This window comes from Hemibagrus wyckioides, linkage group LG03 (assembly GCF_019097595.1).
Source record: "Hemibagrus wyckioides isolate EC202008001 linkage group LG03, SWU_Hwy_1.0, whole genome shotgun sequence".
Lineage (NCBI taxonomy): Eukaryota > Metazoa > Chordata > Actinopteri > Siluriformes > Bagridae > Hemibagrus > Hemibagrus wyckioides.
In genome coordinates, this window is record NC_080712.1 from 25,252,692 (window position 1) to 25,280,145 (window position 27,454).

Here is a 27,454-nt window from a genome sequence, read left to right on the forward strand (position 1 = left end):
CAAACGGGTCATGGATGATTTTGGATGATGTTGCAGGCATCATAACATTCCCCATAGCATCTCCAAAATGTTTCACATCTTTCACTGCTGGACTACCTCAATTAAATTCAGTTCAATTCAATTTTATATGTATAATGCTTGTAACAATGGACATTGTCTCAAAGCAACTTTACAGAAGTATAGAAACATAGAAAAAAAATTATACAGTTTAAAGTTAAGTTACTATTTTATCCCTATTTATCCCTAATGAGCAAGCCTGAGGTGATGGTGGCAAGGAAAAACTCCCTGAGATGATATGAGGAAGAAGCCTTGAGAGGAACCCAGGTCAGAAGGGAACCCATCCTCATTTGGGTGACGCTGGACAGTAAATAATGTAGATGCTGATAATGTCCTTTCTGTAACAGCAACCAAGAGCTCTTGAGGAAATGGTAGGTCAGTGTAGTTTCTGAATTCATTATTGAAACTCAAGTTAAAAAACTAAAGACAAATCAGGCAGGATAAGGAGAGAACCACCACCTGCAAAAACTGATGGTTCATTTGCACCAAAACTGATGGGGAAACTGATTTACAAGTAGTTATGCTTCTTAACTGGACAGATTGATGATGTTTAACTGAGTTGGTGTTATACTGTGATGATTAAGTGTTCCCTTAATTGTTTTAGCAGTGTGTATATATGCAATATAGTTTAATATTGGCTTCCTGTTGACAAAAATAAACCAGATTGTTTACAATGTTACGATGCATCCTAAAAGTATTTTGTTTCCATTTTATATGTAAAATTAGTGGTTTGTACTGTAGTGGTTTGGCCCTTCCATAATTAAAATTTGGACACAGAGGTTTCCCAGCAAAACATTGTTTTCCAGAGTATCACACTGCCTCTACCTTCCTCTCATAGTGCATCATGATGATATTCCTTTCCCAAGTAAACAATACATATCCACCCAGCTGTCCACTTAATGTAAAAGAAAATGTGATTTATCAGACCAGTTCATCATCTTCTATTTCTCCATGGTCCAGTTGTAATACTCATATGCCCATTTTAGGTACTTTCTGTGGTGGACAGGGCAAGCAGCAATGCATTGTGTTCTGACATCTTTCTATCATAAACAGCATTAACCTTTTCAACAATTTGTGCTGCAGTAGCTCATTTCTGAGATCAGACCATATGGGCAATACCGGAGCCTTGTGCAACCATTACCCTGTTGCAGGTTCAGCAGTCGTCTTTCTTTAGTCCACCTTTTGTACATACTGTCCAAGATCCAAGACCAGAAAGAATATGAGATTATTATTATAAGTTTTTGCCTAATTATTTGGCTGTCACTAAAAAGGGAGCACCAGACCCTGTTTAGCAAACAGAGCCATTCTAGCAGGATTTTTTCTACTTAAAAGCTGCACTCTGTTATGGACCACCCTTATATTCTCCTGACTTCTCCATCTCTTTTGCTCCCCAGCCAGAGTCAGGTGGTGGGCATATGTGAAGGCAGGGATGTGGTCACAAACTTGCCTTATATCTCCTCATTTTCATTCGAACCAGTAAGAAAGTCTTACAGAGGGCCTTTTAGAGGCCTCTGTAAAAACAGTAAATGCTTGAGCATTTCAAGGTTGGATGGCTTGGAAAATCTTTGTGGTGATGTACTGTGCTTGGTTTTCACCAAACCTGACCAGACAAGACCAAACATCTCGTACCCATCTGTCGAGCATGTTGGTAGAGATTGAGGACTTGTTTTCCAGCCACAGGATCTGTGAAACATGCAGTCATTTGGCCAAACAATGAACTCCACTGAACACTGGAATATTCTTGAGACACAAGAGGCCAACTGTCCAGCAGTGGGCTGGGCTAACATTGGGTCTTGCAACAGGACAATGATCCCAAGCACACCGGCAAATTGACATCTGAATGGCTAAAGAAAAAAATGAAGGTGTTGGTGGTGTTGAGGTCTGGACTTACAGCCATTCCAAGATGCTGTAGCAGGATCTTGAGAGAGCTGTGCATAAATGACTGACATCAGACATCAATGTATTGAAACAATCTTGTGAGAGACTGATGAACTGAACACATTTATCTCATGTTATTGTTGCCAAAAGTGGTTCTTTATGTAAATGTATAAAGGTGCACTTTTTCCCCACCTGGTTTCTAAATATTTTAGTTTTTGGAAAGAAATCACTACATGTTGAAACTTGTTGTGTTTTTGTCGTCAACTGAGGCTATTTGTTTGTGATTTCCATACAGTTGTTAATCATATATTTAAATAAAATCATAGAATTAAAGAATGTGTACTATTTTTTCCCATGACAGTAGCGATCCAAAAACTTGATCAAAAACATTCACTGTTTGAGGAAATCATACTTGACATCCAGTGGGTTATCTCAGAATGGCACACATATGAATACAGATGAACAGAGTGGGTTAAAAGCATGTAGATATTTCTCTTTAACTTGAGCTTTTTTCTCACCCCAGTTTTATTTGCATGTCATTTTGTTTATTCATGCTACTTTGCTTGTTTCCATGCTGACTTTGCATGTTAACTATGCAGTCTGTGCATGTTGACCATTATGTCTTGTCTGCATCTATGTGGCCTGTCTTTTTCCACTTGTTCTGCTCATGGTTCTTCTCTCTTTCCTGCCCTACTGTTGACCAGGCCTTAGAGAGGCAGAAAGAGTACTTTGATTGCATTAGGAATGAGAGAGATGAGCTCAGAGATGAGCTGACTGACCTCAAGGGGAAATCCATATCTGTAGAGGTATGTCAGTGCTGAAGATCCAAGAAATGCAACACAAATGCAAGGACAAAAGATTTCTTAATTGATGGGTTCTTCGAAACATGGAAAGCTTTAGAAATTATTATACACACCTGCCCAGATCTTATGTCTGTTTGATCACAGATGTCTGGAGAGTTCCTAGGATTGCTTTTGGTCTGACATTCATTGTGAATTGTGGGACTGGTTTGTGCACTTCTAAATCATATCCAATCAGTGTAATTTTCCACAGAATGACTTTGGAAAATGAAAATGACAAGTTCTAGAGACCCCAAGATAATCAAAGCAAACAGGATGCACCCAAACTCAGTTTGCAGTGACTTTAGCCAAGGGTCTGAATACATTTTTATAGACTATGTATTTATTTATTTATTTTTATTTATTTTTATTTATTTTATTTCTTTATATTTATTATGTTGCAACAATTTCTAAAAAGTTTTCACTTGACTGTTATAGGCTAATGTGTTGATATTCATCGGGAAATTAGTCAATTTAATTAACTGTTAGGTTAAATATAAGATGAAATCCATAAACTGAAGGGGTCTGTAAAGTACACTGATGTGGAAAAAATGCTAAATCTATTTGCAAATACCACAGAAAGCCAATTTAATAAAAATAAATATATTTCATAAGAATGAATTAATTTAATGTCATTCCAGATGTTTTGTGGCATTAATACTTCATAGCTACATTGGTAAAAAAAAAATAATTCTTTACTGTAAAAGAGTAGTCAAATCCAACACCCAAATTATACAAATTTCAGGTTTACAATTATATTTTACACATTTACAAATAAGTTGAGTGATCTACACTAATATATAGCAGTGTTTTCAGCCCTCAGGTTTCCATTACACTGTTTGAGGCATCGAGGCATTCAGATTTAGATTTGGATCTTATGATCCAGATCAGTGTCTTGCAGCATAAATTAAGTCACACACATTCTGAAGTAGCAAAGAATCCCCACAACATCTCACTACCACCACCATGTTTGTATGATGTTCTTATTGTCGAATGTGGAGTTCACCCATGTGTGCAAGGCCTATCGTCATCAGTCTCTAGATGTGTATCTGTCTGTCTGTCGGCCTGTCTGTCTATCTATCTATCTGGTTATCTGGATATCTGGACATCTATCTCGACTGCCTTTGCCGAGCCAACATCAAATATGCAAAAATAAACAGCTCAGGAAGGGGCAGTATTTTTTACAGCACTGCAAGTTTGAATTAAATGGGGCATTCTGTAATCTGGTACAGATACAGGTAGAAGTACCATAGTATCTATTATGGTATACAAAGTTTTCCATATCATTATTAAGTAGGTATGTGTATGTGTATATATATATATATATATATATATATATATATATATATATATATATATATATATATATATATATATATATATAATAATATACACACTATATTGCCAAAAGTATTCGCTCACCTGCCTTGACTCGCATATGGACTTAAGTGACATCCCATTCCTAATGCATAGGGTTCAATATGACTTCAGTCCACCCTTTGCAGCCATAACAGCTTCAACTCTTCTGGGAAGGCTGTCCACAAGGTTTAGGAGTGTGTTTATGGGCATTTTTGACCATTCTTCCAGAAGCGCATTTGTGAGGTCACACACTGATGTAGGACGAGAAGGCCTGGCTCTCAGTCTCCGCTCTAATTCATCCCAAAGGTGTTCTATCGGGTTGAGGTCAGGACTCTGTGCAGGCCAGTCAAGTTCATCCACACCAGACTCTGTCATCCATGTCTTTATGGACCTTGCTTTGTGCACTGGTACACAGTCATGTTGGAAGAGGAAAGTTGGGAGCATGTCCAAAATGTCTTGGTATGCTGAAGCATTCAGAGTTCCTTTCACTGGAACTAAAGGGCCAAGCCCAGCTCCTGAAAAGCAACCCCACACCATAATCCCCCCTCCACCAAACTTTACACTTGGCACAATGCAGTCAGACAAGTACCGTTCTCCTGGCAACCGTCAAACCCAGACTCGTCCATCAGATTGCCAGATGGAGAAGCGCGATTCGTCACTCCAGAGAACGCGTCTCCACTGCTCTAGAGTCCAGTGGCGGCGTGCTTTACACCACTGCATCCGACGCTTTGCATTGCACTTGGTGATGTATGGCTTGGATGCAGCTGCTCGGCCATGGAAACCCATTACATGAAGCTCTCTGCACACTGTTCTTGAGCTAATCTGAAGGCCACATGAAGTTTGGAGGTCTGTAGCGATTGACTCTGCAGAAAGTTGGCGACCTCTTCACACTATGCGCCTCAGCATCCGCTGACCCCGCTCCGTCAGTTTACGTGGCCTACCACTTCGTGGCTGAGTTGCTGTCGTTCCCAAACACTTCCACGTTCTTATAATACAGCTGACAGTTGACTGTGGAATATTTAGGAGCGAGGAAATTTCACGACTGGATTTTTTGCACAGGTGGCATCCTATCACAGTTCCACGCTGGAATTCACTGAGCTCCTGAGAGCGACCCATTCTTTCACAAATGTTTGTAAAAACAGTCTGCATACCTAGGTGCTTGATTTTATACACCTGTGGCCATGGAAGTGATTGGAACACCTGATTCTGATTATTTGGATGGGTGAACGAATACTTTTGGCAATATAGTGTATATACGGGGATAATATAGTATCCCTGTGTGCTCATATATTGTATTTATTTATTTATATTTTTTTTTAACATTATATGTCATTTTTAGCTCTGCTATATATTGTGTTTGGACAGCCATAAATCTCACTTAATTACCCTGCTCCCCACAGAAGCATGGGCTGGTTATCATTCCAGAGGGTACGGCCAATGGGGATGATAGTCGAGAATCCCCCACCTCAGTGATCTCTCTTGTCTCCCAGGAAGCTGCCCAGGTGCTGGATTCTGCTGGAGATGGACCTCTGGGTACGAAAACAGGTTGAACCAAAAAACTTGACTGTTTTAGACATCCTTTGAGTTGTAAACAACTTTTTTTCCCCACAACAGATACACGACTACGAAAGCTTGCTGAAGAAAAAGACGAACTTTTATCCCAAGTATGAATATTAATAATAATAATAATAATAATAATATTATTAATAAATCTAAAATGTTTATTTGAAGAATTGACAATAAAAGAATGAGCACATTACATATTAATTATTATTAGGTTAATCAGCATAAGAATTCATCTGCCCAGAAGAGAAAATTTGTTGAACGTTTTCTGCTTTTGCATCTCACAGATCAGGAAACTAAAAACACAGCTACAGGAGGAGAGACAGAAACATTCTAAGATGGAAAGTGTTTACTCAGATGGAGAACATCTAGAAAATGGCACTGACTTGAACTTACTTGAAATGCAAAGTAAGTTCACACTTGTGAGCAGTTGAAATTTTTTTTTGTTTTGTTTTGCTTTTTTATTTCTACCCATTTCATGAAACGATTAAAGGCCTTTAAAATGACTAAAATCTTAAGTCTAGAAAAATCAATCAATCTAAAAAGTATTTTAAAAAGGTATATAATTTTTTTTATGAGTAAAACCAAAGAAATTCTACATTTAATTCACTTCAATTTATTTTGTATAGCGCCTTTTACAATGAACATTGTCTCAAAGCAGCTTTACAAAAGAAGAAAAACAGAGAAAGGGGAGGGGGAAAATGAAAATAAACTAAATAACTAGAAATAAGAATAAATTATTAAATTTAATTATTAAACTATTTTATCCCTATTTTATCGCTAATGAGCAAGCCTGTGGCGACGGTGGCAAGGAAAAACTCCCTGGGATGGAATAAGGAAGAAACCTTGAGAGGAACCAGGCTCAGAAGGGAACCCATCCTCATTTGGGTGACACTAAACAGTAAATAACGTAACTGTAGCTGATTAATGTCCTTTCTACAACAGCAATCAATGGCCCATGAGGTCACTGTAGTTTCTAAGGTCATTATAGACACTAATTCTTTGCTGTCACAAGCTGACAGATGAAATGGCAGATCTGTGACGGTGTGAAAGTCCCCAAGTAGCTCTATCAAAGGCTGTCTCCTGGTCCACACAGATCCATCCACAGTATCAGTGGGCACCACCAAGCGACAAAACTCCGACCAGGGGTAGGGCAGTGGTCACAATGGAAACTGGCAAACACTGGGAGCTCAGGAGTGGGGTGTATAGCTTGACAGAGAAAGACAGAGAGAGAAAGAGAAAGGTATTAAGTATGATTCTGATTGTGTGATGTTTAAAGACAATGTAGATTATGTATAAAGTGCAGGCAGGGACTCCGGCAAGACTAGCTATGACAGCATAACTAAAAGGGAGAGCCAGAAGGTGACAGACATGAAGGCTTCCCGGGACATAAAGCGTCCAACCACTTCACAGTCAGCAAACCTGAGCGACTTGCGAGGGTGGTAAGATGACAGCATCCAAACATCCCAGTACACCGAACACTCTATGCCCATGAACCTTCCAGATCTGCTCCTTTACCTAAGAACTATATATTAAAAGCTTGACTAAACAAATGTGTCTTCAGCCTAGTTTTAAACATTGAGACTGTGTCTGAATCCCGAACAATTGGAAGGCTGTTCCATAACTTTGGGACTTTGAAAGAGAAAGCTCTGCCCCCTGCTATGGCCTTTGCTACATGAGGTACTACCAAGTAACCAGCACCCTTTGATCGAAGTAGGTGTGGCGGATCATAAAAGTATATATCACTCAAGTACTGCGGTGCAAGACCATTTAGTGCTTTATAGGTCAGTAACAGGATTTTATAATCAATGCGAAATTTGACTGGGAGCCAATGTAGTGTGGCTAAAATAGGAGTGATGTGTTCATATCTTCTGGTTCTAGTTAGGAGTCTAGCTACTGCATTCTGGCCTAACTGGAGCTTGTTTATGCTCCTACTGGAACATCCAGACAGTAAGGCATTACAATAATCCAACCTAGAGGTAACAAAAGCATGAACTAGTTTCTCTGCATCATGAAGTGACATCATATTTCTTATCTTAGCAATATTTCTGAGATGGAAGAAGGCTACCCTAGTGATATTATCTACATGAGCTTCAAATGAAAGACCAGAGTCAATAATCACACCAAGATCTTTTACTGGTTGGACAAGATGAAACCGAAAGACCATCCACCGTTACTCTGTAATCAGAAAGCTCACTTCTAGCTGCATGTGGTCCTAGTATTAGCACCTCTGTCTTGTCTGAATTAAGCAGGAGGAAGTTAGTGGCCATCCAATGTCTAATGTCCTTTACACATTCTTCTATCTTAATAAGCTGGTGTCTCTCATCTAACTTAGCTGAAACATAGCTGTGTGTCATCGGCTCAAATTCAAATTTCATTAGTCACATACATAATCGTACACAGTATGATATGCAGTGAAATGCTTAAACGACTGTTTTGACCCTTGAAAAAGGAAAAGGAATAAGGACAGAACAAAAGACAAGGATAAAATATAAAAATACGAAATATAAAAAATAAGAATACGAATTATACTAAAAATACGAAATATAAAATATAAAAACAAGTTCACAGTGAGTAAAAAATAAAATAGAATTAAAATATAATAAATATAAATAAAGTAAGGTATGTATATAAAATAAGATAGAATATGTATATATATGCATGTGTGTGTGTGTGTGTATATATGTATATATATATATATATATATATATATATATATATATATATATATATATATATATATATATATATATATATATATATATGCATATATAAAATGTAAAATACAACAACTTTATATAAAATTATATAACATTATATAAAATTATATAAAGCGAATAGTGTGTAGTGCAATAGTGTCCAAGGTGCAGACAGCAGCAGTACAAAATTTTGCAAAATTATATAAAGTGAAGTGTGCAGTAGTGTCCAAGGTGCAGACAGCAGCAGTACGGGGTGGTCACGAAGTGGAATGAGGTGATGAGAGCAGTGGTATTGTCCACCTTTAAAGTGCAGATGTGCAAAAGTCCTCTTGTATGTAAACGGGAGCAGATTGTGCAACATGTGTTGTATTGTGTGCACAGTCTTCAAATGTGCAGATGTACATTGTGTGTTTATTGTGTGCCACAGTCCTGTAATGTGCAATGTCCGGTGTGGTTGGTTGGAGTTCCAACACGTGTGTAGTGGAAGCTAATACCATGTTTATGAATAATTGCACCAAGGGGTAGCATATATAGGGAGAAAAGCAGTGGGCCTAAAACAGAACCCGAACATAACCTTGGTATGCATAGAGAAGGGGTCACCACAGCGAATCATCTCTCTCCACTTATCCCTATCTTCTGCATCCTCAACACTTGCACCCACTCGCTTCATATCCTCATTTATTACATCCATATACCTCCTCTTTGGCCTTACTCTTTGCCTCCTGCCTGGCAACTCCCATGTCCAACATTCTCCTACCAGTATACTCACTGTCCTTCCTCTGAACATGTCCAAACCATCTTAATCTGGCCTCCCTAACTTTGTCCCCCAAATGTCAAACATGAGCTGTCCCTCTGATGTACTCGTTCCTAATCCTGTCCAATCTTACTCTTCCACTTCCCCCCTTTTCATTCACACACATGTACTCAGTCTTACTACGACTGACTTTCATTCCTCTTCACAATGTCATCTGCAAACATCATTGTCCAAGGAGATTCCTGCCTCACACTTCACCTCAACACTGTCCTGCTCCTCTCATACATGTCTTGCACCACTCTGACATACTTCTCTGCTACTCCTGACTTCCTCATACAGTACCACAGCTCTTCTCTTGGCACCCTGTCATACGCTTTCTCCAAGTCTACAAACACACAGTGCAACTCTCTCTGACCATCCCTATACTTCTCCATCAAAATTCTCAGTGCAAAAATTGCATCTGTTGTGGTCTTTCTGGGCATGAAGCCATACTGCTGCTCACAAATTTCCAGTACCTTCCTTAACCTAGCTTCCACTACTCTTTCCCGTAGCTTCATTGTATGGCTCAACTTTATCCCCCTATAGTTGCTGCATCTCTGCACATCACCCATTTTCTTAAAGATCGGCACTAATACACTTCTCCATTCCTCAGGCATCTTCTCACTCTCTAAGACCCTGTTAAACGAACTAGTTAAAAATTCCACTGCTGCCTCTCCTAGACACTTCCAGACCTCCACCGGGATGTTGTCAGGACCAGCTGCCTTTCCAAGCTTGCCAACAGTGCATACCTTAATATTGTCCAGCATTAGTAAGAGTAGATTAAACGTTTAAGGCATACTATTACTGAAAATGAGAATATAATCTTAATAATACATTTAAGGGAAGACCTTGAAGAGAGTTGAATGGGTACGTTTGTATTATTGGGACCATACTATATTGTACTGATCTTTTTGATCTTTCTGTTTTGACCATTGTCCACTGAGCTGGGTTGACTTGAGGGCATAAATTAACAATAACAAATATAAATAATTGCCATTGAAAGTTTGCAAACAGAAAGTAATGAACCTTCTTGGATTTGATTCATGGTTGCATGTTCATGATTAGCACAAAGCCCTGGGTGTGGCAAGTTGTTATGGTTAGGCTCTTTAGTAGGGCTCCTTTCTGCAGGACAGGGCACTGTATCATAGCTGACCCTGTGTCCTGCAATCTTGAGGATGAACCCAGATGATGCCAGGGCCCCAAGAAAGCAAAATGGGGTGGCATACTCTCCCTCCTCTATCAATCACAGCAGCACTCACCAATCATGGGTGTCTGGGATCTTTTGAATGCAAAAGTTAGTAGATAACACTTTCCTCTGAATGTTTTAAATTAGGTGGCGATCAGGTGGAGGGGTAAAGGGTAAAATGTTTTCATACTCTTCTAATTAAAACTTATATTGTATTCTTTGTAGGAGATGCTAACCGACAAGTTAGTGAATATAAATTCAAACTTTCAAAGGCGGAACAAGAAATGGGCACAATGGAACAAAATGTAAGTTTCTAAAATGTACAGTTTTCTTCTTCTTCTTCTTCTTCTTCTTCTTATTATTATTATTATAAATTATATAATAATAATAATAATAATAATAATGTATTCTGCTTAAGAACAAAAGCATTTAAACATATCAGTAATATGTAATATATATATATATATATATATATATATATATATATATATATATATATATATATATATATATATATATATATATATATATATATATATATAGTTAAGTAGATTGAAACAGCATGGAGCAGGATGTTTCTGACTACACAAGATGATTTCATCAAAACAAGCTCAGTGGATCTACAGTTTTTAGAAATTACTTTATATATATATATATATATATATATATATATATATATATATATATATATATATATATATATATATATATATATATATATATATATAGTTAAGTAGATTGAAACAGCATGGAGCAGGATGTTTCTGACTACACAAGATGATTTCATCAAAACAAGCTCAGTGGATCTACAGTTTTTAGAAATTACTTTATATATATATATATATATAAAGTAATATACTACTACAATCTACTTAACTTGTAGAAAATGTATCTTTATTTGAATACACAGATTTTGAGTTGAAAATTGATGCATGGTATGGAGGCCTTTTAGGTTAAATTTGACCGTCATCTTTTGATCTTAATTATAATAATGGTTAAATTGCCTATACATAATTATACATTCTGTTCTAATACTGTGCATTTTTCCCCCATAGATAAACAGACTTGAAGCTCAGGTGTTACGATACAAAACAACAGCTGATAACTTTGAGAAAATTGAAGATGAACTAAAGGCAGAGAAAAGAAAACTTCAGCGGGAGGTAAGGATACCAGTAAATCTAGAATGAAAATATACTCACTTTATAAGGAACACTTACATCTGTACATTCATGCAGTTATGCAGAGTATTTCAGAGACTGCAGATCTCCTGGGATTTTTAACACATAGCAGTCTCTAGAGTTTACAAAGAATGTTGTGAAAAAGAAAAAACATTGAGTGACAGTTCTGTAAATGGATTTGTTTGAGCTACCTGTAAGGATATAGCAACTTATTTAATCACTCTTTACAACTGTGGTGAGCAGAAAAACATCATCATGCACAAAATATGAAATGCTGTTGGATGGGCTACACAACAGCAGAAAACTACATCAGGATCCACACCTGTTAGCCAAGAACAAGCAGCTGAAGCTATCATAGGCGCCCAAACTGCACTTTCTGCCAGCTCAGACCAGTCTGGTCATTTTCTTCTATCTCTTTTCTATCTCAAGTTGTTTCTGCCTTGCAGACCCATGTGATGTTTTTTGTTTTTCACACCATTGTATGTAAACCGAGGATACTGCTGTGTGTGTGTAAAATGTGTGCACCAACATCCATTTTCCACATTTACCTCTTGGCATGTATCTGCATTTTAATGGCTTGCACATCTGCCAACTGATTCACTGATGAGATAACTACATGAATGTTCAGGTGTTCCTAATAAAGTAGACAGTGAGTGTATATTTTCACAGCTGTTGTTGGAGTGTAGCAAGGGGCACAACAATTTTATTGCATTGAATAAATGTTGAAATGCAACTGAAATGCAAATCCTGAAAAATAATATTTTTATGAATAAAATTAAAGCAGGCAAATGTAGATTAAGATGTTAAAGACAAAATAGCAAAAGCTGCCACAATTGGCTGTGCCTGATTTGTACCATGCATAAATAACATTTTTATCAAGGATATATATCCTGCATTTATGTTATGCACTAATGCAAAATATCATGCTTATCTAGCTTTTGTATAACTACTGTAAACCTAAACTTTGACTGACATTCATTTGGGTGATCCAATCATCCAAGTAGACAGCAATAAATATATCAGAGAGTATGGTACATCTAAAATCACCAGCAAACTCTCAATACTCAATATCTGCTCAATACATTTCTCAAGTGAAAGTACTATTACCTTTCAGTAACATAAGTAAAAGTGAAATTCATCCAAATGTCTGCAAAATTATCAGAACTTATGCTTTGTAAGCCACCTGTTATTGAAATGGACTAGTGGCTGGGAAAAGGGCCACTGCTGAAATGATTCATTGCAAATGTATGATTGCAAAATGGAGCGCTGCATAAACATACCTTTATAAACTGCTAAACTTTTGTTTGTTTTTTTAAACTTATTCTGCAGTTGCGTAGTGCACTTGACAAAATTGAGGAAATGGAGATGACCAACAACCACTTGGTGAAGAGACTGGAAAAGATGAAAGCAAATCGCAACGCTCTCCTCTCTCAGCAGTGATAAGATTAGATTTAGACACTTCTTTCTTAACTGTCCTGTTTCTGCCACACAGCAAATACTGTTTTTGCCACCTAACACTTCACATCTATGGGAAACTGAAAAGAAACACTTGGTAGCAACAGGAAGTACTTTACATTTAGTCACTAAAGATAAAGTTTGGTGCACACTTCACTTTGCCTGGAATGAAGAAAATATGGTTAATTGTTTTCTCCCTTTAATCAACCCAAGGGTTTTTTTTTCTCTGCTGGTTTTATGTGTTATATTTTGAAAGCTTTGTATATCATGGTTTTCACCTGGGTTAGAATTGTGTGTATTGGGTGCTTGATTCCCCCTAATGTCTGCTTCAGCAATAGGCTGCATGAATGAGTGTAAAAAATTTATTTTAAAATACTTTCACACAACTGCACACATTGATAAATGTTTGCAGCAATGTGCCTTTGTTCAACATGGGAACTGAGGGTTTGCATTATAAAGAAAAGAAATGGTATCGGTACAAAAAACTTATTTAATGTATAAATCAGTTCTCTATGGTTTCAATGGGGTTTCAAAAATATTAAAAATAAAAGAGTGAATTGGATTGATGTGTGAATGAAATGTGTTGTAGCTATATTTTTTATTAGAGTTTTTAATTGAACTAACAGTTCTAAAGGTTTTTATTAAATGCAAAACAAGCACATCATAACTTGTAATTCTCTGATAAATATTGAAATTATTCATAAATCACTGACTACACTCACTTGCCACATTATTCTTAACACCATATGAATACTGAGTAGGTATCCAGGTGTAAATCGTAAAGAGGCCATTGCAGAAATATTTTGTAGGGTTTAATTCAGATTTTAAGGAATTCATAGTAGTGTTCTAGGGATGTAGCAATGTTGTATTGTTTAATTTCCTTTTCCTTTTTTTATTAAAATGTACTGAAATGTTCTTCTTTCGGCTGTTCCCTGTTTGGGGCCACGATAATCATTTGGTCCACATGTTTAAATTTGGTACAGGTTTTACGCCGGATGCCCTTCCTGATGCCTCCCATTTAATCAGGGCTTGGGACCAGCACTGAAAGTTAATACTTCAGTGGCTGGGTTAGCGCCCTGCCCGGGAATCGAACCCAGACCGCAGCAGTGAGAGCATGGGATCCTGCTGCTGAACCAATAGGAGGCTCATTGAAATGTACTGAAATGCTTATTGGAATTCTTTTGGGTTAATTTATGATCACATGATATGGGGCTGAACATATGGTACTATTTGAAAATATTGCTATGTCAAGGCAGATTATTTGTTTTTGCTGTATCAAAAGATTAATATGAAACAGTAGATGTGTATTATTATATATATAATATAGAGGCCATATCATAAGATGCAAACCTCTCATCAGTAGTAAGAATCAGAAGGCTAGATTTTAATTTGCAGAGAAATACAGTCCTAATTACTTAAAAAAATCACTTTCAGCAGGCAGTTCACAAAGCTTGTATTGTGTTATCTTCAAACAACTTTATAATTATTATTATTTTTTTAATTTCCTCTATATATTTCTCAGTTGGCCCCTGGGGTGATGTATATTTATTATTGGTTTTTATTTTTCTCCACTAAAATGAATTGTGCATTTTAACCATTGAAAGCATATAAACACAAAGCTTTATAGGTAGATATGGTATCACAGCCTCTACTCAGAGAAATAAAATGATTGCACCACTTGTTGCCGCTACAGCATGAGTGTTTACCTTTTAGACTATATTGAATTAAATTTCACTTGTATAGTGCTTTTACCAATAGACACAGTCTCAAAGCAGTTTTACTGAGAAAAAAAAAGAGAAAAATGTAATATCAGTTTAGCCCTAATGAGCAAGCCAAAGGTGATGGAGGCAAGGGAAAAACTCAGGGGAATACCAAGGGGAACAAACCTGAAGACTAACACCCTGTGTTTGCACCTCAAAAACTAATTGAAAGGCTGTGCCATAAGTGTGAGAAACAGAAAGCTATGCTCCCTGCTGTAGCGTTCATTATACATAACAACAAAGAGCCAGTATTAGTATTATTAGAGACTGGAGTCATTAATCAAACCAAGGTGGAAATGCCTTGTTCTTAAATTAAAAAAACAAAATCACTCTTTACAAGCATGATGAGTAGAATCACATCTCCGCATGCACAAAACATTGAACATAGAGGTGGATGGGCTACATCAGCAGAAGACTACATTGGATATCACATCCAGAGGTGGACAGTAACAAAGTACCTTTACTTGAGTACTGTACTTTACTTGAGTATTATTTTTTCTGGAAACTTTACCAACTTTACTTTACCGTCACTACATTTGAAAGACAAATATTGTACTTTTTACTCCACTACATTTCTGTCAAGGTCATTGAGTAGAAAGTTATGTTAATCAGAGGAGCGTCACGTGTTGTGAAGTTCAGTGGTTGAACTCTGATCAATTGGTGGGAAAATGGACGAAGACAGATCATCGGCGCAGTGCCCGCATCCATGGCCATACTTAGACAGTATGTTCCAGTTTTTAGAAAAGAGTAAAGATTCTTTTCATTTTACATTTGTTTACCGAAAACAAACCACATCGCAGCCTATAAAAACTCTCCATCCAACCTGTGCAAGCATATTGAGGTATGTATACTTTTAATTTCTGGTAAAAGCTTGAAATGGATATTGCGCCTGTTCCAAGAAGTATGTATGAGAAATGCAAATGTTTTTTTAATGTATTTGTTTGCCTAGTTGCCATAGCTTTCCATATACACCACTAACGCATTGGTAAAGATGTTAGTTAACATGCAAAAACGTATGCTGCGTCCAAATTCTCATACTATCTGTCCTAAATAGTATTCGAAAATAGAATTAGTATGCCCCAAATCGTAGTATGCTGAAATGAGTATTCCAAAAATTCCCGGATGGTCTACCACTTCCGGTAAAAATTCGAAGTGCAGAACGATGCACACTCTAACGGGTAATATTGCCCACACATTGCACGGAGGAGGGAGGAGTCTTGAGAACAGTGTATAACTTATATAAAATGCGAAATGTAAATTATATTGGATAAATAAGAATGAGTAAAATGTGAAATGCTTTGTTTATGATGAGTGTGCATAACAAAAAAAAGTACATACTTTCAGTACGTAGTATAAGTAGGCGAATTACGGAGCAGTAGTCTACAGTACACCGTGTCTGACTCTGCACTGCATGGACTAGTAGGCCATATTAGTAAAGAGACTGAAAAAAGTATGGATGGTCATTAACACATTGCTAAAACAACAAAACTGATGGTGGCCTAAGACTTTTGCACAGTACCATATCTTATCCAGCCTTATCCAACCTGTAACTTAGATAGCCCTCCCTGCCTCAGCGGCCTGTGAGAGGCCTTTTAGTGCAGCTTCTTTTTTAGTGCAGATCTTCAGCCCAAGAAGGGGAGCAATTAATTCGCCTAACTTTGAGAACCAGCTTATACTTAAGATGAACAAGGACCTTTTTAGGTTTGACTTACGATTTCTCTCTACTAGTGATCTGTGAGACATAGTATCATTTTCACAACCAATGGCTTGAAATTTTTGTTTTGATGGCAAATAAGTCTTTCTGTTTTGCTCTTTGTTAAAGCAGTGTTGCTGTTGGGCAGTTATACAGCTACAGCTGTGTAGCTGGGTTTTAAAGCAGGTTGGATTTTTTTTCTGATCATTCTGCATTTACAGAACACTTGATTCAAATGTGCATGAATGGATACACATAGATGTGTACATCTTTGTTGGGGGTGGTAGGAATGTTAAATTAAAAAAAATGAAAATGATTATACTTGACTTTTTTGCCAATTCAGTTGTTTATTGTATAGGTTACATTAAAAAAGGTTGCTATAGGATTTGTAACATTCTAAAAGCTCTTAATTCCACAGATAATACAAACTGGTCAGCATATTCACTAGGTTGCTACAAAAGGTACTGTAAGTATTGCATTCAACAATGGGTTGACATTTACCTTTTACTTTTGATACCTTTGACTTAAGTGAGGAAGTTGTGTGCTTTGTCCACCTCTGTTCACATCTGTCAAACGAAAAAGAATCTGAGGCTATCATGGGCTCATTGAAACTGGACTTCAATTCACTTCAATTCAAATTTATGTTTAGAGCGCTTTTAACAATGGGTATTGTCTCAAAGCAGCTTCATAGAAATGTATTTAGAGTACAAATTACAAAGTTTAAAATTTAATTTATATTTATCCCTAATGAGCAGGCCTGAGGCAACAGTGGCAAGGAAAAATTCCCTATGATATGAGGAAGAAACCTTGAGAGGAACCAGATTCAAAAGGGAACCCATCTTCATTTGGGTGACACTGGAGAGTGTGCTTTCTACAGTTATGTATAGTCAAGTGTTTCAGCATCGTTTTTAATTACATTATAGATTTAACACTAATTCCTTTCTGCTGAAGCTATCAAATGTTCAATGATGGAGACCCAGAGATAAGCAAGAGGAAGTTAGTAATCATCTACTGTCTATGTCTAATGTCCTTTACACATTCTTAAATCTGGTGCCTCTCATCTGGCTTTGCTGAAACATAACTGTTTATCATCAGAATAACAATGGAAGCTTAAACATATAAATTGTAGCAAGTGGTAGCATGAGGAGAAAAGCACTGGGCCTAAAACAGAACCTTGCTGAACACCAAACATAAACTTTGCAGATTTTAATGCTTCTTTATGCATATGCTAACCAACATGTTCAAGCTTATCAAGTAAAATAGTATGATCAGTGGTGTCTAAAGCTGCACTAAGGTCAAGCAACACCAGCAGGGAGACATGACCCTAATCAAAGGTCAGTATTAGTTCATTTACCACTTTACCCAGTGCTATGATAAGGCCTAAATACTGACTGATACATTTCATGGATGTTATTCCTATGAGTATATGAGCATATCTGCTGTGCTACAACCTTTTCTAGGATCTTGGATATAAAGAGTTTTGATATTGGCTGATATCAAACAGCTGACGGGTTTAGGTTGGGGTTTTAAATCAGGGATTTTATGACCACTAGTTAGGTACATAGCCATTGCTAAGGCAAGAACTGATTATTTTTAGAAGGGGTTTGGTTGCTACTGGTACTATCTGTTTAAAGAAACATGTAGGTTAGTGATCTAGATTGATATTTAATTTTACTAATTTTCAAAATCAACTAAGCCTCTGAAAGAAGACTGAAACATTCTAAGCACTGATAAGATATAGTAATATTATTTGATCACATTTTTCCCCATTCCGATGTTGCATATAAAACTTTAACATTGTGCTGCTGCCATACGGCTGATTACTGCCTGAATGTTCTTTATTATACCTTATTCTTTAAGGTATAATTTGGATACATTTGGCCACAGGGACATGCAGCTAATTACAAGGGAAGACTTTCTTATGCAAAGCTCGGTATACTCTCGAAAATTTGTAAGTCATTGTTTAACCCATTAATAACAAACCTAGCATGTACAATACAGTGCACTTTGTAGCCTATCAAGTTTTACCATTAGGATATAATTCCCGTTTTTAATGTTCTTTATCTCATCATCATCCTATCATCGGTCATGGTCATACGTTTTTCTTTTTTTAATACTTACATGTGGATATGATCTTAAAAGACATTGAGACTGAAACTAATTACATAGAGATGGCCTAAAGAAGCAAAAGTCTATGGTCTAACTAATTTTACCTGAAGGTCAGAGAAGTTTCTTAAATTTGCTGGCCCTAAAGAACATTAAGAATGACCCAGATTATGACATTCACAGTATAAATGTTTCAGAGAAGTTTAGTTAAACAGAGAAAAAGCAAAGGTAGCAATTATAAACTGACATACACTATATTGCCAAAAGTATTCGCTCACCCATCCAAATAATCAGAATCAGGTGTTCCAATCACTTCCATGGCCACAGGTGTATAAAATCAAGCACCTAGGCATGCAGACTGTTTTTACAAACATTTGTGAAAGAATGGGTCGCTCTCAGGAGCTCAGTGAATTCCAGCGTGGAACTGTGATAGGATGCCACCTGTGCAACAAATCCAGTCGTGAAATTTCCTCGCTCCTAAATATTCCACAGTCAACTGTCAGCTGTATTATAAGAAAGTGGAAGTGTTTGGGAACGACAGCAACTCAGCCACGAAGTGGTAGGCCACGTAAACTGACGGAGCGGGGTCAGCGGATGCTGAGGCGCATAGTGCGAAGAGGTCGCCAACTTTCTGCGAGTCTGGGTTTGGCGGTTGCCAGGAGAACGGTACTTGTCTGACTTTATTGTGCCAAGTGTAAAGTTTGGTGGAGGGGGGATTATGGTGTGGGGTTGTTTTTCAGGAGCTGGGCTTGGCCCCTTAGTTCCAGTGAAAGGAACTCTGAATGCTTCAGCATACCAAGACATTTTGGACAATTCCATGCTCCCAACTTTGTGGGAACAGTTTGGAGCTGGCCCCTTCCTCTTCCAACATGACTGTGCACCAGTGCACAAAGCAAGGTCCATAAAGACATGGATGACAGAGTCTGGTGTGGATGAACTTGACTGGCCTGCACAGAGTCCTGACCTCAACCCGATAGAACACCTTTGGGATGAATTAGAGCGGAGACTGAGAGCCAGGCCTTCTCGTCCAACATCAGTGTGTGACCTCACAAATGCGCTTCTGGAAGAATGGTCAAAAATTCCCATAAACACACTCCTAACCCTTGTGGACAGCCTTCCCAGAAGAGTTGAAGCTGTTATAGCTGCAAAGGGTGGACCGACGTCATATTGAACCCTATGGATTAGGAATGGGATGTCACTTAAGTTCATATGCAAGTCAAGGCAGGTGAGCGAATACTTTTGGCAATATAGTGTATGAAGTGTTTAAAATCAGAAGACTATTTGTCACACAGACATTACACTATAGTGATTTTTTTCCTTTGCATATCTCAGCTTGTTGGAGTCAACTGATTGGACTTGCTATGCTTCCTACAGACGTGTTGGAAAACACCAAACCAACCACGCCATACATTTGCACATTACAGGACTGTGACACACAATACATAAAACATGAACATATATGGCACATTCTGCTCCCGTTTATGCAAAAAGAGAACTTGTGCACATCTGCACTTTAAGATGGACAATACCACTGTTTCTCATCATCTCATCACCTTATTTCACTAAATGACCACCCCGTACTGCTGCTGTCTGCACCTTGCACATTATTGCACACTATTCACTTCATATAGTTCTGTATAATACAGTTGTTTACATTTTACATTTCTTATATATATATATTCTATATTTTATATACATATTCTGTATACACATATACCCTACCTTACTTTATTTATATTTTTAAATTATTTATATTGTATTCTATTTTTATTTACCTACTGTGAATTGTAGTTTTTTATATTTTATAATTATATTTTTTTATATTACGCATTTTATATTTTACATTTTATCCTTGTCTTTTTCTGTCCTTATTCCTTTTCAAGGGTCAAAGCAAATAGTCATGTAAGCATTTCACAGCATATCATACTGTGTACGATTATGTATGTGACAAATAAAATTTGAATTTGATTCAAAGCACTGAGTCAGCCATGGCCATATCACACTATATCATGATATATTGGCAAAAAGTATTAAGGGTCTTTCTCAAAGGCTCAACAGTGTAACCTTGGCAATGGGAGTTAGACCATAAAATTCATCTTTATTTTTATCCAAAAGAGAGACCAGTTTGCAATTTTCATGTATTTCTGTTTGCCTATTTAAATGATGTAATTCTAATGACAATAAAATAAGTCAAATGTTCCTCAGTGCAACATTGCAGCTCCATTAGATCTGAATGTAGCTTCAGAATTTTTCAGATCCTGTATTTGATATCTGGAACATCTAGAAAGTGCCTGTGAAAGTGCAGGACAAAAATGCAACACCACACAAATGCTCAATTTAAACACCCTCATATATTTGATATCACCCATCAAAAATGTGAGTAAATCCATCTTTAAAGATTTAAATGGTAGCTACACTGGGCTTTTAAAAGCTTTGTATAATCATGATAAATTATTGTAAATCAATTTATATAAGGGTGGAATATTTATGAAAGACTTGTCAAATGTGGCAAGGGATTATGTAGTTGAGTGGCTTTGCAGCTTCTTTTCTCTCTTGCATGTAAATTATAATTATATACCATTATGACTAAGATTATTATTATCTTGCTGTTATCACAATCAAATTTCACAAATTTCTCATTAATTGCACATTTACGTCTATAGACCATTTACAATAACCAAACTGGGAGGTAGAAAGAAACCCACATTGACATGGTTGGAACATATGAAACGCCACAGAGACCGTAACCTGAGATCATGATCAAACCTCAGAGTCTGGAGCTGTAAAACATCAGCACCAGCTCGACTGCCTTAATGCTGCCTAGTAGTGTAAATGATAAATTGCAATTTTATTTATTATTTTTAAATCCTCCAAGAATTCATTATATTGACTATACTACTGAGACTTTAGGAAATGGTGCTTCATAATATTTTTAATATAAGAAAAGGAATATCCATTCAAAGCTTTGTGAATAAAAATAGCATGCAAAATAAAGATAAAAAGTATTGAATGATACAATAATCTTGAAAGTCACCCCAAATGCATAAAAATTGTCACCCAAATTGTCAAGCTTCCATATACTCTCCAGGACTGGTTTATGAAAATAATCTGCAATACATATAAATGAATTATGAAAGCCCTTAAAATAAAGTGTTACAGATTTCAAGTGAATATATAGTAAAGAGGGGATGAGCATAATGAAGTCTTCAAGAACAGCCACATGGATCCCCACAAACTGTTTTCTGATCCCAGAGAAAGTGTAGCTCCTTCACTGTATGCTGTGGTGATGACAGCATATCCACATAGCACTCCTTCTCACACAGCCAGCCTGCATCCTAAACATATGCGGCATACGATAACATTCAGAACCAAAACTAAAAACATCCTAAATTTGAATTGGAAATATGACAGCTATACTTCAACTGGGATGCAAATATCATTATTTTATTATAATCACCTCCACCAGTAAATACAGTTAGCTATCATCTTATCAATTCTTTTTAAATGGAGATACATGCCAAAATAAATGACTAATATCCAGTTTTTATATAGTTTTGTTTTCTGTTTGTTATACTGAGTATTAAATGCATGTAGCATTATAGCTTCCTTGGAAGGTCTCCACACAAAGTAGCCTTGTTTTACCTGATATTTTTCAGGCCCTACTGCAGCCATCCAGATTCCCATGCTCACATCTTCTCCCTATTTGAGAGAGAGAGAGAGCTAGAAAAACTCAGTGATGAGTGAAAGTTTTTTACAACAGCACTGTAGAATATAATGGTCAAAAAGTGTTTACTACTTTTCTAAAGCAGCAGCAGTAGCTCAGACAATAGCACTGTCTAAATAAAACCACTGTTTTTTTGTTTTTTTTTTATTAATATGCTTGTTCTAATACACTACCATGTTTATAGTATTGCCTAATTCAAAGAGACTTGTATGGTGGGCAAACCACATAACCTATGCCTATAATAATAAAGTTAAAAAATGTATTTAACAGAGAGAAACATACAATATAGATTATAAATTAAAACAACATAGATTATATGGAAGGCTTTAGTCAAGCCTGCCACTTGGTCTTCAAATCCAAGACCAAGTCAACATTCTAAATCCAAATGAAGTGAGGCTGAGTTAGATTAGCTGTAGCAATGAACAAAATCAAACAAAAGCAACTGAAATTGCTCAATACAATGTATGTTTCAAGGGGTTTCCCCAAATTCAACTGAAAATCCGAAAAAAATATTTAATCCAGTTCATGGCAATTATCTTTAGTACTTAGCAGAACACACTTCTACTGTTATGACCTGCTACAAACGAGATGAATAGGCCAGATACAAGCTGCAAGCAAGCCTTGGTGGAATTTGAGGTATGCTTGGGATCATTGTCCTGTTTTCTTCTAGGATCTCCTGGTACTTTAGTGAATCCATCTTGCCTTTCACACCCTACAGGTTTCCAGTGCCAGAGGATGCAAAGCAGCCCCAGACCATCACCAAGCTACCACAATGTTTAACTGCAGGCAGAGTATTCTTTTCTGTGTATGCTTCAATCAACTTCCTCCAGACATACCGCTGACCCTTCAGGCCAAAAAGTTCCAGTTTTATTTCGTCACAAAGGAAATTATTTAAAATCACACACTCTAATATCACCCAGATGTGGATAGATTCCCTGTTGAGTCTGCTTCCTCTCAAGGTTTCTTCCTCACACACACACTCACTCAGGACTGAACTGTATACAACTCTCTGTCTCTCTCACACACATACACACAGTCTCTCTCTCTCGACTGTGTGGACGCACACACGCGCGCACACAATTTATATTGTTCATTACTTATTGCACTACCTCAACCTGTCATCTGCTGCTATAGTTATATTTATGTTTATTTCTATTTGCACTACCTCAACCGCTGCTGTTGTATTTTTGCACAATATTTTTTTACATCATTTCATCATCACATTCAATCTTATTTTATTTCACTTACATTCCATTACACATGTTCTTTTCTTTCTTTTTCGTGTCCTGTGTTTCTTGTGTTGTCTTTCTTGTATTTGTCTCTTGCACTGTCTTGACTATGCTCTATTTGCACCTAGCTGCACACTGTGCACTTTACGTGGCTAAGACAAACTTCTGTCCTAGCTCTGTGGTGGTGTTTTTTTGTGTTGAACTCTTTGTTGTTGTATGTTTATGTAGCACCAGGTCCTGGAGAAACGTTGTTTCATTTCACTATATACTGTGTCAGCTATATGTGGTTGAAATGACAATAAAGCTTCTTGAATCTTGAATCATATCATCTAAGGTTTTTCCATGCCACCATGGCCACTGGCTTGCTTATTAATGATAGGTTAAAAAAAAAAAAAAAATTTGTCTTTATTATTTAACTTATTACATTTTTATTCTGATTTTTTTATTCCAGAAAAACTGTTTTGAGAAAATGCCTAACATTAAAAGCACTATACAAATAAAACAAACATTCAATTAATTCAATCTTCCTTCCTTCCATCTATCCATCCATCCATCCATCTGTTAAGACCTTTAAACAGTACTGCATGTGTAAGTGATGGAGGTTACCTGATAAACTTTGAGCTTCTCTGCATTGCTGGCCAACCACTCCACTAAGTCTCTGGAAATCACGTACCCAGAGCCACATGCAAAGGCTGGATAGACAGGACTAGTGTACTCCAGCTCCTGCCACTTCCCTACACGATCCACAGCCCAGCTCTGGCGAAAACTGTAATAATCACAGTGCAATTTTCCCTGTTCAGCGTCGTCCCCAACCTTTAGACTTTACATTGCTGCTAAATGCATATACTGATCCGATCAAGATTAATGTCTCAAAACAATAAATCAGTTCTGCAAAACACAAGACCCACTCAAGTGGAGTTTAACAACAGCAAAACTGCTTAAAAATGCAAAAAATGATTAATTACTGTATACTGAATATACTGTAATGGTTTAAAACCATATGTGGATCATCAGCTGATTGATTTTAAATATTTTTCCTAATTCATGAATTTGTGGAGTGGACTATGTGCACTATCAAAGTATATACACATTGTGCCTTGTAAAGGACTAGTGTCCTATCCAGGGTATATTCCTGCTTCATACCCAATGATCCCAGGACAGGTTGCGGATCTACTGCCATCCTGACCAGGATAAATCAGAATAAATTATTGAAGATGAATGGAAAACAATCCATAATTAATAATATCACTACCTATTTTTACAGGAATTTATGTTTACCATTTAAGAATGACTGGTTATTTGATACTAATGCAAAATATGTTTATAATGGTCCACAGTGTACTCACTTTCCCCACCACAGATTGCTGCGCATCAGGCTCTTGTAGTCAATGTTCATTAATACTTCATCCATGTTGATATAGCAATCATCATCTGTCTTCAGGAGTAGACTGAAGTCAGCATTTTTCACCACCCTCAGAAATTCACAAACCATGATTGCAAACATTAAATTTTAATAGCCACTAGTAAAGTGAACATGTAATATATGGCCAAATGTTTTTGGACACTGTCACATCCATATGTCATTTATGAACATTCCAGATTTATTCCCCCATTTGCTGTTATAATCTTCACTTTCCTGGGATGGCTATCTAGTAGATTTTGGAATATGGCTTTGGGGATTTTCACCCCAGTAGCATTAGTGAGATTAGGCACTGATTTCTGGCAATGAGGCCTGGCATGTATTTGGCATTCTAGTTTATTCCAGAGGTGTTCAGTGGGATTGAGGTCAGTGCTGCATGTGCAGTCCATTCAAGTTATTCCACTCCAAACTTGGTATGTCTACATGGACCTCACTTTTCAGTTTCTCTGAAGGGAAATTGTAATGCTACAACATAAGACATCCTATGCAATTATGTGCTTCCAACTTTGTGGCAACCATTTGGGGAAGGCCCACATATGGAGTAATGATCAGGTATTCACAAAACCTTGACCATATAGTGCAGGGGTTTCAAATCTTATCCGCAAAGGGCCAGTGTGGGAGCAGGTTTTCATTCCAATCAAGTAGGAGCCATGCCTGATATCACCTGTTTAATTAACTGATCATGGTTTTCAGTAGACTAAAGTGTGGCTTCTGCTCAGTTTCAATGAAAACCTGCACCCACACCGGCCCTTCGCCGGAGAACATTTGATGCCCGATATAGTGTATAAAGAGGATTTAAAAAGATATAATGTGAATTCAGATATAACAGTCAATTGAGAGATTAGAAGAGGTTTATACTGAAATAATTACTCAGCCATTACTCAGACTGACATACTCACCATTTGTAAAAGTACAGCAGTTTATAAGGCACAGTCCTGTATGTGTCCACAACATCAACAAATATAATGTCCCCATATATGCTACTTTCCTCCTGTAGGGCTTTTTCTTCCACTCTTAGCCTGGCCTTGAGAGCCTTCTGTCTATCTGCACGACCATGCAGCCATTCCTTAAGTCCTTCCACATCTGAAAAGCACAACAAGCAAAAGGAGGAAACAATACATTAGCAAAAAGTGTAAAATATGGTAGATATGTACACAATTTTAAAGTACACTGCCTGGCCAAAAAAGGTCACACACTAATATTTGACTGATTACAGCATTCGCTGTGGTTTTTGATAAGCTTATGCTAAGTCACAACATTTATTTCAGTCCAGAATTGCATGATTTCTCGCAAAGATCCTGTATTGGTGATGGGAGAGTCGGACCGCTGTGTAAAATCTTCTCCAGCACATCCAAAAGATTCTCAAGGGGTCTGGACTGCATTGTGGTGGACAATCCATTTGTACAAATGAAGTCTTCCCAAACCTAAAATTTCCCCTCCGCAACTGAATCCAACTGAAAATGCATTTCACAAGCTGAAGGAAAAAAGTTCACCCAAATTGGATGTAAATTTGAGCTTATATTCATTATTTCATTTAATCCCTGTGGTAGACAGCTAAATAATAATAAAAAAAATAGTGGGATTTGGGTAGTGTCTAAAAACTTGATTTTTAAGCTATTAAAAAAAAGCAATAATAATAATTTTATAAGGATCGCTGAGTACCATAAATAGAGAAAATTAATCCTCCAGCTAACCCAGGAAAACCATGTGCATTTCTGTGAGGCAGGGTGCCCTCTTCTATCTGCAACACAAACAGGAATTATAATAATCTTTAAGAACTGTACAAAATTCTACACACATACATATTAAATAGACAGATAATTGTACTGGTACTAATCAAAAATATTTGAAGAACAATAAGTCACCCAAAGCAACAGAAGAAACAGAGCTATGCTTACAGTTCCCAACTTGATCACTCCTCCACCAGTGTTGAACTGAACCTTGGAAACATTGAGAGTCATTAAGCTTGCCGGATCCTGGCTCTCCCATAACAGATAACCCTCGAAACCCTGCATACATGTGATGTTAAAAGCATCATATGGTTAAACTGGCAATAAATAATTAGGGCAAATATTACATTAAGGTATTTCAATATACCAGTAATATCTCGCAGATCCGTGTCTCACAATTTGTGGCTTCACTGATCCACGAAATTTTCATTGGACCCTAACTAATTTGCATCTGCAAATTTTTCCGCAGACCCTCGAAATCCTCACAAAATCCTGCAAAAGTGTTTACAGCTAATTTCGTGGCCATTTATATATTTTCAGGCTTTTTAATGCGAAATTATTAAGAAAAATTGTTTATTAATTTAGTAATATAAATATAAAAGTTAAATCAACAAAATATCAATATAAATAAAACAAATGTTATTTTAATGATATCGAACGTCAAATACATACAGTACAGCCATTACGACACACTATTAGCTGGAAGGGTTGGAAGTAGCCAATCACAGAGCATTAACAGTTTTACCTTGCTGCTGATTGGCTGGTAGCTACGATGCTTTGTATGT

At 37.0% G+C, this 27,454-nt stretch overlaps 2 protein-coding genes across 28 annotated transcripts in view; one reads left to right on the forward strand and one right to left on the reverse strand.

Annotated features, from left to right (window-relative positions):
* Positions 1 to 13,569, forward strand: part of lrrfip2 (leucine rich repeat (in FLII) interacting protein 2) — a 60,352-nt gene extending 46,783 nt beyond the window's left edge. For 19 of the 22 annotated variants that reach the window (XM_058385288.1, XM_058385293.1, XM_058385291.1 and 16 more), the window contains 7 exons: positions 2,640 to 2,741; positions 5,534 to 5,666; positions 5,748 to 5,797; positions 5,984 to 6,104; positions 10,600 to 10,679; positions 11,430 to 11,534; positions 12,882 to 13,569. In XM_058385288.1, coding sequence (XP_058241271.1) covers positions 2,640 to 2,741; positions 5,534 to 5,666; positions 5,748 to 5,797; positions 5,984 to 6,104; positions 10,600 to 10,679; positions 11,430 to 11,534; positions 12,882 to 12,992 — 702 coding nt within the window. In that variant the 3' untranslated portion in view covers positions 12,993 to 13,569. The remainder of the gene's footprint in view (positions 1 to 2,639; positions 2,742 to 5,533; positions 5,667 to 5,747; positions 5,798 to 5,983; positions 6,105 to 10,599; positions 10,680 to 11,429; positions 11,535 to 12,881) is intronic. The other 3 variants (XM_058385307.1, XM_058385326.1, XM_058385327.1) reach the window with 1 other exon arrangement.
* Positions 6,355 to 27,454, reverse strand: part of b3galnt2 (beta-1,3-N-acetylgalactosaminyltransferase 2) — a 38,072-nt gene continuing 16,972 nt past the window's right edge. For 3 of the 6 annotated variants that reach the window (XM_058385343.1, XM_058385329.1, XM_058385348.1), the window contains 7 exons: positions 26,838 to 26,948; positions 26,602 to 26,680; positions 25,839 to 26,022; positions 24,866 to 24,991; positions 24,126 to 24,285; positions 22,209 to 22,265; positions 20,899 to 21,901 (listed from right to left, as the gene is read on the reverse strand). In XM_058385343.1, the coding sequence (XP_058241326.1) occupies positions 21,773 to 21,901; positions 22,209 to 22,265; positions 24,126 to 24,285; positions 24,866 to 24,991; positions 25,839 to 26,022; positions 26,602 to 26,680; positions 26,838 to 26,948 (846 nt within the window). In that variant the 3' untranslated portion in view covers positions 20,899 to 21,772. Of the gene's footprint in view, positions 6,906 to 16,961; positions 17,027 to 20,898; positions 21,902 to 22,208; positions 22,287 to 24,125; positions 24,286 to 24,865; positions 24,992 to 25,838; positions 26,023 to 26,601; positions 26,681 to 26,837; positions 26,949 to 27,454 lie in introns of those variants that run through there. The other 3 variants (XM_058385335.1, XM_058385347.1, XM_058385346.1) reach the window with 3 other exon arrangements.